This window comes from Pipistrellus kuhlii, unplaced genomic scaffold (assembly GCF_014108245.1).
Source record: "Pipistrellus kuhlii isolate mPipKuh1 unplaced genomic scaffold, mPipKuh1.p scaffold_m20_p_16, whole genome shotgun sequence".
Taxonomy (NCBI): domain Eukaryota; kingdom Metazoa; phylum Chordata; class Mammalia; order Chiroptera; family Vespertilionidae; genus Pipistrellus; species Pipistrellus kuhlii.
In genome coordinates this window covers 22,241,032-22,260,133 of record NW_023425471.1, presented here as the reverse complement: position 1 = coordinate 22,260,133, position 19,102 = coordinate 22,241,032, and the positions used below count along the sequence as shown (strand labels likewise).

At 33.7% G+C, this 19,102-nt stretch overlaps 1 protein-coding gene across 4 annotated transcripts in view; it reads right to left on the bottom strand.

The window, feature by feature from the left end:
• POF1B (POF1B actin binding protein) overlaps window positions 1-19,102 on the bottom strand; it is a 61,714-nt gene that overhangs the window by 32,065 nt on the left and 10,547 nt on the right. For 3 of the 4 annotated variants that reach the window (XM_036439791.1, XM_036439789.1, XM_036439788.1), the window contains exons 3-5: window positions 12,637-12,711; window positions 10,300-10,380; window positions 1,675-1,776 (exon numbers count right to left, since the gene is read on the bottom strand). In XM_036439791.1, coding sequence (XP_036295684.1) covers window positions 1,675-1,776; window positions 10,300-10,380; window positions 12,637-12,711 — 258 coding nt within the window. The remainder of the gene's footprint in view (window positions 1-1,674; window positions 1,777-10,299; window positions 10,381-12,636; window positions 12,712-19,102) is intronic. The other variant, XM_036439790.1, reaches the window with a different exon arrangement.

Here is a 19,102-nt window from a genome sequence, read left to right as displayed (position 1 = left end):
ATTATTTAATTGTCTGTTTTTTGGCTGAATTGTGATCCTTGCTCCTCCAAAAAGTTATGCTAAAGTCTTAATCCACAGTACCTCAGAACGTGACCTTATTAAGAAACAGAGGTATAATCAAGTTAAAGTGAAGTCATGCACAAAGGGAAAAGGTTTTGAAGACACACAGGGAAGATGCCGCTTAAGGATCGAGGATTAGTCATGCATCTCTAAGTGTAAGAACATTTACCTCCAGAAACTAGAAGATAGGTATGGAAGTTTCTTCCCTAAATTTTTCAAAGGGAGCATGGCCCTGCCGACACTGAGATATCCTAACTCTAACCTTCAGAACTGTGATAAAATAAATTTCTGTTGTTAAGCCATCCAGAGTTTGGCAGTTTGTTACAGCAACCCTAAGAAATTAACACACTGTTTAGTTCAAGAATGTCCAGGAGATAACTCTCAGGCTTTGTGTGGGCTAGGCATGCTTGAATCCACCAAGCAGGTCATGTGGAAACTTCTGTAGGTTACAATAACAACTCTGCTTTGAAGGACTGGGCCCTCAAAGCTGCAGTTTTGTACCCTGTACTTCAAGCATGTCAAACTCAAAGGCTAACATACGCCAAATAAACAAGGTTTAAGTTTATGGTACATGGATCCCAAAAAACCAAAAGCTTCAATTTTCATAGAAACATAGGTTTATTTCGATAGAGACATGCTGAATACAAAGGGCTGAAATAAATGAGTAATCATTAACATAAAATATTAGAACATTTTAATAAAAGTTAATATTTTTTCTTGAACATTAACTTACCAGACACTGAATAACTGCACAAATTAATAAGCATAACGCAAAACAAAGACAAAAACAAAAAACAGCAACTATTTTTCTTGTTCTCTGAAAGCGAAATATTTTCTGTTGCGCACACCAAACAAGTCAGTTCAAGACTGTATATGTGGCAATCGGCTGCCAAAATATTTGCTGCTAGTATTAGTGGAGAGAAATGGTGTGCCTGCACGTAAGGTGCATAAGGGAAATGAATGCAACACGATTATAGTAATCAATCATTAGTAAACCTTATAGTTTGTTATTAATAATTATGTATAACAGGATATTATAAAAATTAAGTTACAAAATTTTTATTAAAGTGTTTCTTACATACCATTATATTGGCTGGGCCGCAAAAATATTTGCTGTGGGCTGCCTGCAGCCCGCAGGCTGTGAGTTTGACATGCTTGCTGTACTTCATCTCTCAATTAAGTTTAACAGAATTTTAAAAGTGTGACTTGAAGCTTTTGTTTTCTGGAACTTTTACAGTATACAATATTTTCTATATACAGTAACTTAATATTTTATTTTGTGTTATGTTTTTTGTGAGACCAGTTTAAAAGAAATATACAAAACATGGGATATCTATTGTATATTATGTTCAGATTCTACCATAAATTGTCTATGTGAGTTGACATCTTCACTTCAGTTTCCCATTCAGTGTAACAGGGACAATAATATTTCACATGAGGAAATGAATATGAAAGTGTTAAGGAATATGAAGTGCTGCAGACATAATACGATATTATGACTCATAGAGGTCTTGTCTAGCACTTGACATTTGAATGTCATTTAAGCTCTACTAAAATATTCATAATTCAAAAGTGTATACTTACAAAATAAACCTTAAAACAAATTTTACATACCTGATCCATATTTAGCTTCTCCACTTTTCTTATTGTTTTTTCATAAATAACATTGTTTCCTGGGAAGAAATGACCTCCTCTTACGAATGGAGACAGTGGTTCCTAGAAAGACAGTAAAAACTGTGTTGTGCTTTGAAAGGTACCTTTTCAGAGAAATATTACCTTAAGTAAATATCCAGTCTTTAATAAACTCCGAGGTAGTAGCAAACCATAGAAGTGGAGTGATATTTCAATAAGGTCTGAGATATGTAAAGAAATAGTAATAAAGATAGCCTATTTTCTCAAACAGAAAAATCTGAATCTTTTCTACTACATTTAACTAGGCCTAAAACAGTGTTTTGGAGAAATTACAAAAGGGTGGAAAAGAGAATTTGTTTCTGTTCCTAAGGCAAGGTATAATTTTCTCAGAGTTTTCTCTGCAGTAAACAGGCATGAGGTCAACCTCATTTAAATTTGGTTCTCTGGCAGGTTTCGCTCCATGTAAAAGTATAATTGGAGAAATGCAAAATAAACATAATTCATCACCACTGAGCCATAAAGTTTGCAGAAGTATATTACATAATTTTTGTTTCTGGAACTCAATCTGGGTACCCTTGAAGTGTACAGTTCTTATCTGTGATGATAATCAAAGCTAAGGCTCTCAGTACAATATGTTTTGAATACTGAGAACAGAGTAAAGGTTTTAAGGGCCACTGTATCTCCATATAATCAACTAAGTTGATGTAGTATTATCTTAGAAGATGTCAGCCAGTGAAATAAAGTCTGGTGACATGTTCAAGATCTAAAAGGAACCAGGAAAGAGCTAATAAGAATCATATCTGGAGTCTAAAATAAATGTAATGTGCACTATATATATTTCTTTCCCTTCTTTTGGTTTTCATGAGTCTTTAACTTGTAGATGGGGAGTTGGAATTGTTTTGTTACAAACCAAAAATTGCATTGATCTGTTTTGGGACACAGGGGAATAGTTTAGAAAGGGAATGGCCAAGCCTGTTACCAGTTAACATGTTTAGGATCATTTCAAAATCAATAAAAGGTTCTAGCATTTTTGTAGTCTGTTATTGTAATAATTTTAGAATAATGGAACTAAAACCCTGGTTGTTGAGAACACATGACACTTTTGAACCCAAAACTATATACTTCTTATATTCATGTTTAAATAAAGAGTGCTTTAACTAAATGTTCCTGTGATACTTTGGTAGAAAAGCATATAAGTAATTAAATTTGACTAGCTGATGAGTTACTAAATGTAAAGATTGATATATTTAGATAAATTCCTCTGAAAGCTATTTTATACTTGTTTGTTTTTGAAAAACAAAAGCCTTTAGGGTAGTTATTTGCAATCATTGTAGCATGAGTAAGAGGTTACTATGCAGAATATTCTTTGCTCAGTGTTATAAAGCATGAATCATACTTAGATTATTACCAGGAGCATTAAATGTTGATCAGGATTTATCAGACTATAGCCAGAAGCTTATTTCTGTAATGTCTTCAAGCTAAGACTGGCATTTAGATTTTTAAAGGACTGTAAATAAAAGGAAGGACTGAGACCCTATGTGGCCAGAAAAACCTAAAATATTTACTATATAGCCCTTTACAGAAAAGTTTTGCTAATATCGGATCTAGATGACATATAGATATATAAATATCTATAATACAAAGTAGAAAGACATAAGTGTAAGAGGTACAGAGAAATAACTCATGGGATGGAATTCATAAGAGACAAAATGGAATTTCATTTAGCAATGATCAGGTACATTACTTGGATCAGATGGCATTTGAGAGAAGGTTAAAGTATGCTTTGGATATGAGGAAATGGAAGAAATAGTATTCCGAGTGAAGAAAACAAAATAAGTCAAGGCACCAACATTGGGAAAGTGTAAGCTGTATGTAGGGAACATACTTGGCAGATGGGGCTTGGTTCTGCAAGTAGTGAGAAGTGAGAAGCTTGGGTGTGAGGTGAACTTTGGGAAGAGTAATTGGAGAAAGGAAAGAGTACATGTGAGGAGAACAGTTAGCAGATTATCCTAAGGACAGTAAGGACATTAAGGACAGTAATTTTCAAAGATGACTCTGAGATCTTGAACATGAGGAATATATTATATGATCAGTGATGGAGAAAAAAAACAGAAAAAAGTTGAGACATTTTGGGTTTCATATGCTCCAAGAATCCAGGTCTGATTTCTCCTAGCACTCAATAATGCATATAGTATATAGTAATCACTTAAGCATGTGTTAAATTATTATAAGGAACTAGCAAAGAGACTCTTTTTAAAAAATGTGCAGGTGGGCATTCAGATATAGATGCCCAACACACACTTGAAAACATCTTTGGAACTGAATAAGGATTTCATGGCTACAGTTTTAGATTTCAGAATCATATGCTTATAAGTTATAGTAAAAACATGCTATTGTTGAAAAGTTAAGTGAAGATCAAACATATAACTAGACAAGTCTTAAGGAGTATGAGAATCAGAAAATAAAATTATAATAAAACCAAGAGAAGAGAATGTGGACCATGGACTGAGCAAGTCCTGGCTGGACATTATACAGACCATGTATCATAAAAATGTATACCTGAAACCTATATAATCTTATTAACTAATGTCACCCAATAAATTTAGTATATAACAAAAAAAGAAAACAGTGGGAAGGTGAATGAAGGTATAAAAAATTCAGTAACTCAGCAGGTGAGAATTGCAAAGTGAATTGAATTTGGACTAAAATTAGTGGCAGCAAGTATAATGGGAAAAATTATGGAGTCATAAAACCTGTATTCCTTTTCTGTATATACTACACACTTGCTGTGGAAACTTAGGCAACTAATTTTCCTTCTCTGAGGCTCATAGGGATAATAATGCAGGGTACTTTATATCAAGCAAAATAGTATATTTTATTTATTTATTTTATTTATATTTTATTGATTTTTGTACAGAGAGGAAGGGAGAGAGATAGAGAGTTAGAAACATCGATGAGAGAGTCATTGATCAGCTGCCTCTTGCACACCCCCTACTGGGGATATGCCCGCAACCAAGGTACATGCCCTTGACTGGAATTGAACCCGGGGCCCTCCAGTCCCCAAGCCGATGCTCTATCCATTGAGCCAAACTGGTCCCAGCCAAAATAGTATATTTTAAAGAACATTTCATCCATAATTTCAATGTACAAATAACATAGTTTTAACAAATATCCTATATAATAAAAGCCTAATATGCTAAGTGTCTGGACATCCAGTCTGCCATTAAACCAAAGTGTAATAAGCTAATAATATGCTAAGGCAGCTCAACCACTTGCTATAACATGCACTGATCACCAGGAGGCAAATGATAGGTTAGCTTGCTACTGGGGTCTTGCCAATCGGGACTGAGCAAGTGCTGGCTGGACATGCCCTGAAGCCCTCCTGCAGCCCATCCTTGGCCAACCTCTTCCATCCCTCCCTGGCCACTATAGATGGTGCACTGGTGGGGTCCCTCAGCCTGACCTGCACCTCTCACAATCTGAGACCCCTTGGGAGATGTCAAAAAACTGGTTTTGGCCTGATCCTGCAGGCCAGGATGAGGGATTCCACTGCTGCACAAATTTGTGTACCAGGACTCTAGTAGTAATATAATACTTAAAATCCATACTGATTCAAAATAATTTATGAGAATCTTGTTAAAACTTTTCTAGGATAACAAGTTAAAAAATATACTAAAGTAGATCTATTGAGTACATGGACTTTTTCCATCTTGAATACCACCATAGCAAATGAACAGATGATTGGATGAGAAGGGATGAGCTGAACCTTTATCTTAAGGATATATGCATCTTCCTAAGAGGCAGAAAACAAATATAGCAAAAATAATGAAATGTTCTATGTGAACTAAATTTTGCTGTACTAGTAAATGTTGAACCATTATTATTTTTAAGAAGAAAAATGGTTTAGTTGGTGACAGTGTTGATTCTCTCTGAAATAAGTGTTGGTGTTATTATTTTAATTGAGTTACTGGGGGGGGGGGGGGGAAACGACTTTCAAATTTAGAGGACTATTATTTTCCCCAAATGGAAAAGAAGGTAAAACCAAATGGTACTATGAATACATAATTCTGAGTAAAACAGGTTAGCAAAATAAATTTAAAATCATAGATTTCTCACAAATGTGCTACTGTTTGTCAGCTTATTTTTTTCTATCTGTACATTTGAATTGGTGCCAGATCCACCCTAAAAATTAATAGGTGTTTTCAAAGATGGCTGATATTATCATTATAATTGTTACTTTTAGGACCTCTGGCAATAGTTCTCACATCTAATGAAGTCCACAATCCCCAACATCTACTTTACTGTTCCAAGGTCATGAAACCTTGCTGGAAAAAAAAAAAAAAGATTGGCTGATTAAGCTCAATACAAATTCAACTTATCCAAATTTAAGAGACCCTCCTAACCTTTATGGTCATACTTGCATTTCTCAAATTATCCATAATTATGGTTAAAATATTTTGATTTTCCTCAATCCTCTATGCTCATAATTCCTAATTTTCCTTATACTTATTGAGAAAACCAAGATAATCTATCCAATGAGATTCACTCATTTTCCTCTCATTATGGAGAAAGACATACTCCTTTCCCCGCCAGCCCCCCAAACTCACTTCTCTATCTGTACCTGGAATACTATCTTCTCATGTTTCTTCCAGAATCTTATCCTAATCATCCCCATTCTCTAATGCATCTTCAGTCTTCCTTATTAACTGTTTCCCCCCCCCCCCTCTGCCTACAAATCTCTCATATCTCCAAAAATTCTGTTTTCTTCTTTAGCTGCTATCTCCTCTCTTCTTCCTTTGACCAATATATATTTTTTTAGAATAATAATCTTCACCTGCTTCTTGATCTATTCATCCATTAACTTATTACATCTGGATTTTGCCTCCATAGGTATACCAAAAATGCTCTCTCAAATATCACCACTGCCTTCTTAATGTTCAAACTCTATTCTTAAACATCCTCCTCTTTGGCCTTTTTGTCATTTTAGACAGATGATCACCTCCTTTCTGAACTTGTTTCAGTTACTCTGTGTTCACACTCCTTCTGTTCACAGATCCTCTGCCTGTGTAAATGGTTCCTTCCTTCTATTCCCTCAAAGTAGGAATTTCTCAAGGTTAAAACCTCAACCCTCTCCATTACCCCTTAGTTATCTCACCCGTTCCCACAGCCACAATAATAATAATTTTAAGAGGAATAACTACCATAGTCTCTTATCTCAAATGGAACCTTTCTCCAAGTCATTTTACTTGTCTGTTGGGCATCTTCTATTCCATGCACCTCAAATGCCACTGGTTCAAACAAATATCAAATCTTCCCCTTTCCCAATCTAACTTCTTCTCCCCTAACTTCTCATCTTTTTAATTGGCTACCATACTCCCGATATCTAAAATTGAAAAGCTTATGATCATGTTTGACTGTTGTTCTTTTAACCCCATATCCAATATAAGTTATCAGATCTTGCCAAAGCTACTCAGAATAACTGTGAAAAATGTAACGAGTGATAGATTTGGAGTAAAAAAAAAACCTGAGCAAGTCACACTTATTTAAGCTTTAATTCCCTCATTAGTAAAATAATACTAATAACAATGTTAATTGTAAAAATGCTTTAAATACCACAATAAATCCTTCTCTGATTTCCCCTCCCACCCCCGCCCCAAAAAAAACAACAACCCATATACATTATCTCCAATCTTTGAGCTTCAATTAGACTTCATTTGTATTTCTTTCATGGCATCTATCATGCACCTCACCATGTATTTTACATAGCTGTTTGTGGCTATATCTTATTTCCCTTCCTGAGAACAATTGTAAGCTACATTGGTTTGGGAACCATGTCTTATTTCCCTTTTTTATTTGAAGGCTGTACAGAGCCCTCCCCATAGAAGGATCTATATACTGGAAAATTAATGAAACTGAGTAATATCAACAGGACTCTGACTACTTAAAGCAACAAAAAATACTTATCTGATTTCTGAGTCAAGTTATATACCATAATGCATAAATCCTTTGACTAAAACGACAATAAATGAAGCATAAAGAAAGTCAGGAACAACCAAAAATAAAACTGAATTTGAAGGAAATCATATTGAGAAAAGTGGAATGTTATCAGTTTAATTACAGGGAGGCTAAGTAAAGATTAGAGAAACTGGGAGGTGAAAGAGGATAAAGTTGCCACTTAGGAGGCTTAGATTATTATAAATATTGTAATTAAGACAGAATCTATTCCTGGGGAAATTTAAAAGAACAAACAAAAAAGCATACATTTAGATAAATAAAATGCAGAATATATCTAGACAGGATTTTCAAGCTGCTCTATAAAACTGGTTAGATTATTTTTGTTTATAAAGCATCAGATTAAAATTTGTTTTATTCCTCAATAATGGAAATAGTTAAAAGCATTAAATTATTTTTTTCTTTCACCCTCTATTATGTCTTCTCACAAAGAAATTATTTGCTTCTGTGTAGTTGAACATAGCCATAATAATAAGCAGGTGCTGTGTTACAAATATGTTACACACTTGCATACATATTTCTAATTTATCTGTGCTTTTGTTTTCTCTCCTTTTTAGTATTAAATGGGATAAAATATGTAAATTGCCTAGCAGGGAGTGTACTTCAAATAAATATTAATTCTTCCCTTTCTCCCTTAACTAAATAGTTTATCCAAAGTCACATAAGAGCCAGAGAAAGATAAGTATCATATGATCTCACTCATATGTTGGAATATAATGAACAAAATAAACTGATGATAGATTGATACATTGAAGCGTGGAACAGACTGATGAATCTTAGAGGGAAGGCAGGGATGAGTGGGTGGGGGGGGGAGAGATTAATCAGGGAATTTATATGCCTATTTGCGTAGCCCATGGACACAGACAACTGGTGTGGTGAAGGGGCGGTGCAGGGTGAAAGGGGTCATTAGGGAAAGAAAAAAGGGGGACATCTTTAATACTTTCAACAATAAAGATAATTTTTTTAAAGTCACATAAAAATTGCTGGCAAAGTGGGTGGAATTCAAATGATTTCATTTTTTAAATCTCTCTGTGGATATATCCTAGGCAAACAGGAATCCTCTCATTATGAAAAAAGTACTATCTGGAATTAATAATTTGAAAGCCAGAGTTATCAAATAAAATATTCATCCTAATATGCAAATTCTCCAGTTTGTGTGCAAAAGAGGCACATTCTAATCTTCCACACTATTTTTATGGCCTCCTCCCTGACACAATTTTCAGATTTGTTGCTTAAACATTTGATTCTGCAAAAGAAGGAGCAAGCAGTTCTCTTTTGATATTTACACAAATATATGGAAACTCAAGAAAATACCTGACAATCACCCCCAACACAGAGACTGCATGCTCACAGGTTCACACACACACACACACACACCCACACACACACACACACACACAACAGCCTCCCTAGCTAAAGAAACATGAGAAAATGATTTAAAAATGAAGAAAGAAGAGGAGAAATTGATACAAATAGAGGAATAGTACATCTTCCTCATCTATCTAGAATAGTACCATGTGTGTTGACCTAATTTAACCCTTTGCTCACCTCAGCTGAAGCAAGTGATCAAATTTATTTTGTAAAAAAGAGAAGGGTTGTTTCCTGCAATAATGGAGGTATACAATAAAAAGCAAAGCAAAATGTGTGTGTTATAAACTTTTGTATTTATAACCCAGTAGGAGAACCTCCTGTTGCAGCTAAAGAAGGGCCATGTCTGGCTGTATGCACGCGCGCGCGCGCGCGCGCGCGTGTGTGTGTGTGTGTGTGTGTGTGTGTGTGTGAAAAAGACTTATTACTAAGGGGGGAAAGTTTTCTTAATTTTATCCTCAAAATAGACAGATAACAATATACTAGTTTGTAAAATATAAGGTCATATGTCTTAGCAGGTTATATAATTATGTAGTTTTCAAGAACCTATCAATGGAAACAAAAGTTCATACAACATATGCAACAAAGGCATGGGGACACTTTTGAACTTTTGACTTTTCATTTTCTTCTTCCTAACCCATATCTCAATGGCATATTTAAATATACTAAATACTCTAACCCCTGAATTATTAATAGCAACTGATTCGTATAGATATATTTCTTGATTGATTTCAGAGAGGAAGGAAGAGAGAGATAAAAACATGGATGATGAGAGAGAATCATTGATTGGCTGCCTCCTGAAGGCCCCCCACTGAGGATGGAGCCTGCAACCCGAGCATGTGCCCTTGGTCAGAATCAAACCTGGGATCCTTCATCCCACAGGCCAATACTCTATTCACTAAGCCAAACTAGCTAGGGAACAACTGATAGCTTTTATATGAAAATTATGAAAGAACGTTGTCCCTTTTTCCTTTGGTTCAAAGTGCACAAAAATCCTTTGTGGCACAAGGGTGGGGCTATGAAGTAGAAAGACTTTATAACCTTCTTGGAACTGTTGCAGCTCTGAGTCAGAATGTATGGGCACATGATTGTTTAGAATTATGGTGATTAAGAATTAAATTTATAACCAGAAGAAAGTCCAACAATTTGATTTTATAGATATGGTAACTGACTCACACTTCTAAGGAATTATAGTTTGGGACAATATTTTTGTGTGACATGGATTACCTGTTCAGGATTTTGTACTATATATCTCCTAATAGTGGTCTGTGGATATGTAGTGACTTTTACTACTGGAGAATGAAGTTCCTGTGAAGAAAAGATAAAAAATGCATATAATTATAGTTATTTAGTGACCTTGGAACCATCAATAATAATAGGGAGCAATTTTCAGAGTAAAACTTTTAGTCACTTGCATAAATGATGACATCTGACTTAGTGTTGTAGTTAATTTCAGTCTTTCAAAAACATGTGTGATATGTGCTGAGCACTGTGCTAGGTATTTCTATTATACTAATTTCATGGTAAATTCATTACACCTTCTAAATTACATTTTATGAGAGTTTCAAAATATTTCTTTCATTGTAAATGCTTCCACATGATTTGAAAAATATAGCATAACATTTATTAATTATATCTGTTTGGAAAGGACATCTTATATATTTTTTTAAATGGAAGGAGATGCAAAGAAAAAACTGTGTGTGTGTGTGTGTGTGTCTGTACTTAAACACTTAAATCTTTAGTGTAGTGGTGGGGATGGCCATAAATAACATTAAAAGAAAGACAAAACACTAAAACAAAGTAATTTGCAAACTTTTGAAGGAAATAGAGTCAATATTATTAATACAATGAGAGTTATTATACCTCAGTAACGAGAAAATCTTCACACTAATAGAAAAAATGAGCAAACAGCATATAATAGAAGAAAAGCAAGTGGTTATTAAATAACAAAAAGTATTCAACCAAACTAGGAATCAATAAACATAACAAAAGAACACCATATTTTAACTGCAGAAATTTTAAAAATAATAATGTTGATAGGGTGCAGTAGCAGAAGCACTTTCCTATGGTGAGGGGAAAGATTAAATAATCACATATAGGCAAAAATTTGTAGCCATCAAAATAACCACCTTGAGTAATAAAATTTTACATGGAAAAAAGCTCACAATATTATATAAGGTTACATGAAAATGAAGTTATAAAACTGCATATATGGCATGATCACAAATTTTTTATTTGAATGGAAGGAAACAAAATGCTCAGAGTAATATCTCTGGGTAAGAGAGGAAATCATGAATGAGCTTTATTTTTTTCTTCATATTCTTTTATAGTGCCACAATTCGACAATAAACACATATTTTTATTGTCAGAAATAAAACATATAGTAAACTCAATTATGAGAAATATCATGAATGCAATTTTCTGACAGGATTTGAATATAGTGAACAGCACTGTGATTTAAGTGGACTTACTTTTCTGAGATAATTTTATCTTGGTGGTCCCATAGGACTCCATTTTAAATGCAATTGTAGCCTTTATCCCACTGTCTTGTGTTTTGTCATGTATGTGACCTATGTTAGTCTGTGAGCTCTTTGAGAATAATGACAGGGTCTAATTCATCTTTGTGCAATATTTGTTACATACTTGGCACTAAGCAAATGTTTACTGAATAAATGCATGACTCTAAATAACCTAGCTCCAGATTAGGCCAAATTGAGATGAGGTAGACAAACTTTTCTTTGATAATCTTTTTAGTTTTACATAATAGTACCTTTTCCTTACTTTACCCACGTTCTTAGGACCAGCTTTTGTCTATCTGTGCCTATACTGTCCAAGTTCACACCCTGAAACCTCGTTTTTCTCTCTTATTCTAAAAATCCCATACACTTTATACTCCCCTACTATGTAGTAACACAGTTTGGATGCTTTATATTTTATGCTCTTGGAATCTACTTTTTGAGATATGGTGACTAGCTCAATAAACACATATTTGTTAATATGGCATTTCATTATTATTATAGTGTCTTTTGAAGATCTAATGCTTAGGCTCAAGAACAATCTTAAAAATGGCTATTAGGTCATAAATACTAAGGAATCTAGATGCTTGTGTGTCTTTTAAAGCACAAACTTTTGAGAAGGGCTAGTTCTGAACCTATAAGTTACTCTCTCTGAATGTGTACTCATAGTACTAACATCCTCACAGTTAGGTCCTCAATCAATCCAAGATCTGTGTACTTCTTTTGTGCTCAAATCAAGAACCCTTAAAATATACATAATCACAAGGAGATCCATGGCTAAAAATAAACTGCACTCAAACTAAAAGCAATCAGATTGAGTAGACAATTAAACTGAAAAATCCCAATTCATAGCAATTATTTCAACACTTGCTTCACATTCCTTGATGGGCTGAACTGATGCTCATATGTGAGAATTCCCTTTCTTGTTTTATGATCCTGACATTTTTGAATGTGTAAAACCCTATGAGGGTCTAAAGATTGTTTAAACTTATGAGCAAGGCTTACATTAAAAGAAAAATAATAAAATCTAATCTATAAAATCTTTTACCTGCTCAGTACTTGGGGTCATGTGTAGAGTGCTTGGGGTACAAGTAGATATTTTCAGAGTTGGAGAATGGAGTTCCTGTTGAGAGAGAAAAAGGGGGGGTTCAGAAATTGTTACTGATCCATGTAATTTGAATGCATTATTTTCTTTATTTTTATGATAACCCAATTTATCAGAAATAAGAATGTTATGTTTTCCTAGATGATGTCTAGCCATCCAAAGAGAGCATGACTGAATTCATTTGTCAACTTTGCATGAAACCTAATAAGAAAATTTCAACGGTGCTTTCATGGTAATGTATTCTTCTTGTACTTTTAGATTGCATTCTTTTTTTAGAACTCAGTTAATATACATCCCAATGTATACTATGTCTGCAATTTACAATACTCAAAATGTATCAGTAAAAAATGTTAAATGTAAAAATTCTCAAACCAATATAGGAGACTTTCTTTGCAAACTCAACTAAGACTACTCCCCTTAAATTCCTTCTAGCTGACCCTTAATTATGCTTTATTTGGTTTGCTTCTGGTTTAATTTCAAAGAGTAGGTTCAGATGTTTAAAAAGGATCCATGGAAGTGGAGAATATGATTTTAATAGTAAGTAGATAAAATTCATTATATTGATTATATCAATATTCTTGATATTTCTCAAATCATCAAGGATGCATAGCTTTCTTAATATGCAAAGAGTTGATCTCTTCATAAATTACTATAATTTACAACCAATTGACACAACTCCAGGACACATTCCTATAATGATAAACGTATTTTTTAGAACAAGAAGGCTATTGAATATCAGAATATGGACTTACAGAGGAAATACTGACAGAATCCTATGGAATTACAATAATATTAGGTGTGACATGCTGTTCTTAAAACAGTTATATGTGTTTAACTCAATCTGCCAAATGTTCTGCACACCATGGTTTTTCTTTTTATTTTCCTTTGGTACAACTTGTAACATTTTCATTCTCCCTCTCCCTGCTATATCAAGACCAATAATGCAAGCTTAGTGTTACAAGGAAGCCTTTGAATGTGTTCCCAGATTTCCTGTTGGTTGCTGAGGAAACTGCTTTAAAAAGCAGAAAATTTAAGATAGCAGATCAAGCAGGTACATGTTCTTCAGTTTGGAAAAATGATTACAAATGCAACTAAATTCAGGTGGGTTTGGCTCTCAGATATAATAGAAGCAGCTTCTGAGAGATAGGAGACAAAGGGGGTGATTTTTAGTTATGCAATAGTATATGGACACATTCTATCATAAAATTGTATACAGATCTTCCTCCATGAAGTCAAAGACCTTCCCTTAACCATTCTCCTGCATCAAAATCCCTTACCCAAAAGTAACCATCATTGTCAGGTGTATGTTTACATATATATATGTGTGTGTGTGTGTGTGTGTGTGTGTGTGTTGCATTGATTTGTTATTCTGCAACATTAATAAAACAGTATCTCTTGTATTATAGATTAAATATATGTCTCAGTTCAATATTTTAAATTAATATGTAATGTTCTATAATGTTTGTTTGTTACCTTATTTATCAAAATTTAAATTATTTCTGGGTTTTCTCTATACTGCAATGAGTATTCTTGTGCAGTGTGATTATTTCTCTTAAATCCCACAGAGAAATGGTATTGCTGGGGCACAGAGTATGTGTACTATTTGTTTTAACAGATACTGCCTAATTCAATTTCCAAATGGTTATACTCACATATCCACTAGCAATGCATGACTACTCATGTCTGGAGGATGCTTTTCCACAACCCCTGGGTTTTTTTTGGCAGTTTGTGGACACTGCCTGACACCTGATACGAGGTCTATAAATGGTAGTTATTTCACCCTCTTTTTAACCAATTCAAATCTGATGACATCAGCACATTAAACAAAACAAAACTTACTGGCCAAGTGGGCTAGCTTTTAAGATAAAAGAGTGTGCTGTGAAGTTTTATAAATTTTCAGAAATTAACACAAGTAGGCCTACACCCAACAAACCCCAAATACACATCTCGATCAATAGCCATATCTATATTTATCTACTAGTGTATATCATAGATTTAGGACATTTATTTATCATAGTATAGGCAGGGTTACTTTATTCAGCTGTAAAGTTAGTAAATATTTGAAAGGGGAATTGGTACATTTGCACAAAGACTAGTCTGATCCTAAAATAAAATATCCAAATTTATTATATTTAGAAAGCTAACACATTAATTCTATAGATTGTAGCTTAATTATTTTGAGTCTGTTATTAGAATTGATCTAAGAAAATATGGCTTGCAATCCTCATAAAAACAGGACAAATGGGATAGCTACAAAAAATAAATTTTAAGGTGGTAGATTGATGTGCATCAAAGAACGTTAAGACATATGATGCTGACCAGTATGAAAAACTGTAGCAGTATTAAGTTGATTATAAGGTGGGAAACCAATCTGAATATAAAGTTTATTAATTCCAGAAAGACTTGCTAAAGAAAATTATTTTCCCTGGAAATCTACAGAATTAAGTATGATGATCTGAGTAAATGTCCAAAATGATCATTATCTTGATAATGGAAGGCACTTCAGTGGTATCTAGCTCTAGGCAGAATTGCAGCAACTTATCCCTCAAATAACTATTGCCCATTGTATAGAAATTGATAAAAATGTGAATGAAAAGGATGCCTTAGTTTTAAATACACCCCAGGGATAAGAGTTTACTCTCCCTCTTGATAATGCCTATCAGCGTGTTTAATTTTAAGTGTCCCTGATCTGTATATAGCTTACCTAAATCCTTCATGTTGAAATCATTAAATTAAAAAAAGTTACATCTTTTGTTCTTATGCTTTCTGTGACAAAGCCTCTGGGATGCCTTTTATCTAATTAACAAAATAATTAAAATTTGGGGAAGGAGTGAGTGGTGATTACTCTCATAATATAGTGGAAAGAGACCATACATGGAGTCAGAAGCTCTGAGTTCTACTTCTAGTTATACTACTAGCTAATTGTGTGATATCAAACAACTCATATCTCCCTGACCTTCAGTTTCCTCGTGTGAGAAATTGTATGTAGGTGTGTGCTAGTGTGGATTAGATGATCTTAAACTCTCCTTTATATTTCTAATATTCTGTGAAGATAAATAATTACCAATGTATTTTTCCATAGAGACTAAACAATTTTAAATCCTTTAAACTAGTCAGTCTTTTCTTTTGATGATGATAACTAACACCTATTAAAAGCTTTCTGCTACAAATATGTTACACAGAATATCTTTTTAAAAAAATGTATATTTTATTGATTTTTCCACAGAGAGAAAGAGAGAGGGACAGAGAGTTAGAAACATCGATGAGAGAGAATCATCAATTAGCTGCCTCCTGCACACCTCCTACTGGGGATGTGCCAGCAACCAAGGTACATGCACTTGACCAGAATTGAACCTGGGACCTTTCAGTCTGCAGGCTGACGCTCTATCCACTGAGCCAAACTGGTTTCGGCCAGAATATCTTTTTAAAAAATATATTTTTAATGATTTCAGAGAGGAAGGGAAAGGGAGAGATAGAAACAATGATGAGAGAGAATCATTGACTGGCTGCCTCCTACATGCCCCTTACTGGGGTTCAAGCCTGCAACCTGGGCATGTGCCCTTGACCAGAATAAAACCTGGGACCCTTCAATCCACAGGCCGACACTCTACCCACTAAGCCATACCAGCTAGGGCTACACAGACTATCTTAATATTCAAAACAAACCCATGAGGAGGATGCTACTATACCCTTATTATACATATGAATAAAGTTAGAGATCGTTTAAGTAACCAGATGAAGATCATACTGTCAATACTAAGTTGCTGGAGCTGAAACTCAAGTACCATGACTCCACAACTCACACTCTTAATTACTATACTTTGTCACATATGTAGCGTATGTCATTATATTTTCTGCTTTTCAAGTTGTAGAACATAATTCTACTGTTAAATTTGACTAATGCTTATAATAGGGGGGTAGATATTTGTCCTTTTTATTATTTACTGTCAAAGGCAACTTTTGGGTGCCTGAAAACAAGAGAGCCACCCAAAAGTGACTGTGTGAGAGAATGACTCTGATTAAATATTTTAACTTTTACAAATCCAATAGATTTTATAAACTGTGCCATATATTTATAGCATGTACTCTGAAGCCTCTAAACTAAAAAAAAATTACTTAGTATTCACATTACTTACGTCCTTCAATTTTTCAGTAAGGCCCTACTTTTTCTTTAAATCAAATATTCAGCATAACATTCATTTATTTATTCCTGTGCCTCAGATTTGCTAAACACATAAATATTGTCTTGTTGGCCACTTTCTTTTGGAAGAGGTATAGTAAAAAATAATTTTTTTTGTAATTGGGTGGGCTCAGCTTTAATATAAAATTCAAGTCTTCTTTTCCCATACTGCCTAACGTAACGATTTTCAGCTTTGGAAAGCTGTAGCATCCCTCTTCCTCCTTTTGCTCCTCTTCCTCCTCCTTGTATAAACTACATATGGAATTACTAATTCTAAGATCAAAGTGGATTGAAAACAGTCTGCTTTTGGGAATAATTTCATTATATCATTTAAGATAATTGTCCATACCTTGATATACCCTAAATCATAACTAGTCACAATACTATCTTTATTCTGTTTGCTAACACAGCTATGTTTTTCAGAGTTAGAAAATCATATGAAATGGAAATGAAGCAAGTTTCCCTGTTATTTAAGTCAGCGAGAGAGCTTTTGAGTAGCTCAGTGCAGTGAAGAAACAAAGGAAAACAGAAGCTGGAGAGGTGTTATTTTTCTTCACACCTTAAAAACTTAGCACATGCTCTTTTAAAATATTAAAACAGCAATACTCTAAATGCTATGATTATTTCAGGGTAAGACCATAAAAATCAGATCAGAAACTATTTTGTCCTCTAATATATTTTTTATACTTTCTACCCTGTTAATGGAACATTGGTGTGGAAAAAATATATACAATAAGGGTAATCATCAAATGATTTGCTGAAATGAATAAATATAAACTTGTTTAAACTGAAAATACTTTAATAAGGTTAAGTGAAATAGTTGATAGAATAAAAATATCAAGAGCTAGTTCCTAAACTCATGGAATTTTTTAATTAGGTGGTATAACTTGGAAAATTTATTTTGAGCTAGTTGGGCCTTGATTACTTTATTAGTCCAAGGCAAATAACACACAATGCGTATTTTTATTTGTATACTGTACAATTTGTGCAGTGGCTATAATATCGATAATGTTTTTTCCTACTTAATATTTGGAGTTATAGTGAGTAAAAATGTACGTAAAAGAATTTTGAGAAATAAAACATACCATCTATTTATATAAGGCATTATTTTTACTGGATTGGTTACATGTGCAACCAAAGTTATTTGATCAATATTTCTTATGTAATGATATTGAAAGAGATATATAAAAAAAAACTATAAAGAACTTACTATGGAAGTTTTGAGAGCTAAGAGATAGTTTTCTAGAGAACTATTCTTAGATTTAACTATGTTTGTGAAGATTTTAAAATAATTGTATGCAGGAACCTATGCATTAAGCTGAAGCCTATATTAGAAGAGAAATGGGTAGATAATATGTTGAGGACAAAAATATTTCCTTGAAAACTTCTAAACATATTTTGGTATGTGGACAAGTACTGAACAGTATTAGTAGCTTTTATGAGGGAATTTTGGATCACATAACTAAACCAATTACAGGATAACTGAGTTAAGATTTAATAAATAAAAACATTTCACTTAGAATTTCAATAGTAGGGGAAGTAGAGGAACTGGCTTTATAAGCAAATTAATTAACACCTTCAAGCTAATTTGTTTACAGGAAATATCACAGCAAATCCCAGGGAAGATCAGAATCACTAACCCTTTTAAAGCATTGATAAAATAAGTACTCATAAATATTTGTCCATAGGGAAAATATAAATAAAAAATAAACAAGTCAAATCCAGATGCTTAAAGGAACACAAGAACCAGAATAGAATACTAATTGACTTTTAAATAGCTCCTTATGTTTAATGTGTTGTTTAATTTTATAAAGAGACAATTTGTGTCCTACTATCCATTTTCAGTTCAAAAATAGGAAATTGAAGAGTGAAACCCACAAATAACCTTTGTCATATATCTTTGTTAAAGCCAGTGCTAATAGCCACATTCACACATTTGTGCAAGTCTTAATTACAAAAAGAGGGGGCGAGCGGGGAAAGGAGGGCTACAAGCGGAGAGGGAGAATTTCCATTCTATTCTTCCAAACATTTATTTTGATTTGTGTTTGTGTTTTGATTTTTTAAAAATATAAACAGAAACTATAATATTTGATATAAGTACATATAGTTAAATGATTAAAAGTGATGCTCGCTTTAAAATGGAGACCACACCTAAAATAAATTTGGAAGTGGAATATTGCATTGAGGAAAGGGTGAGAAGATTCAGGGTTGGAGAAGATAACTTAAAGT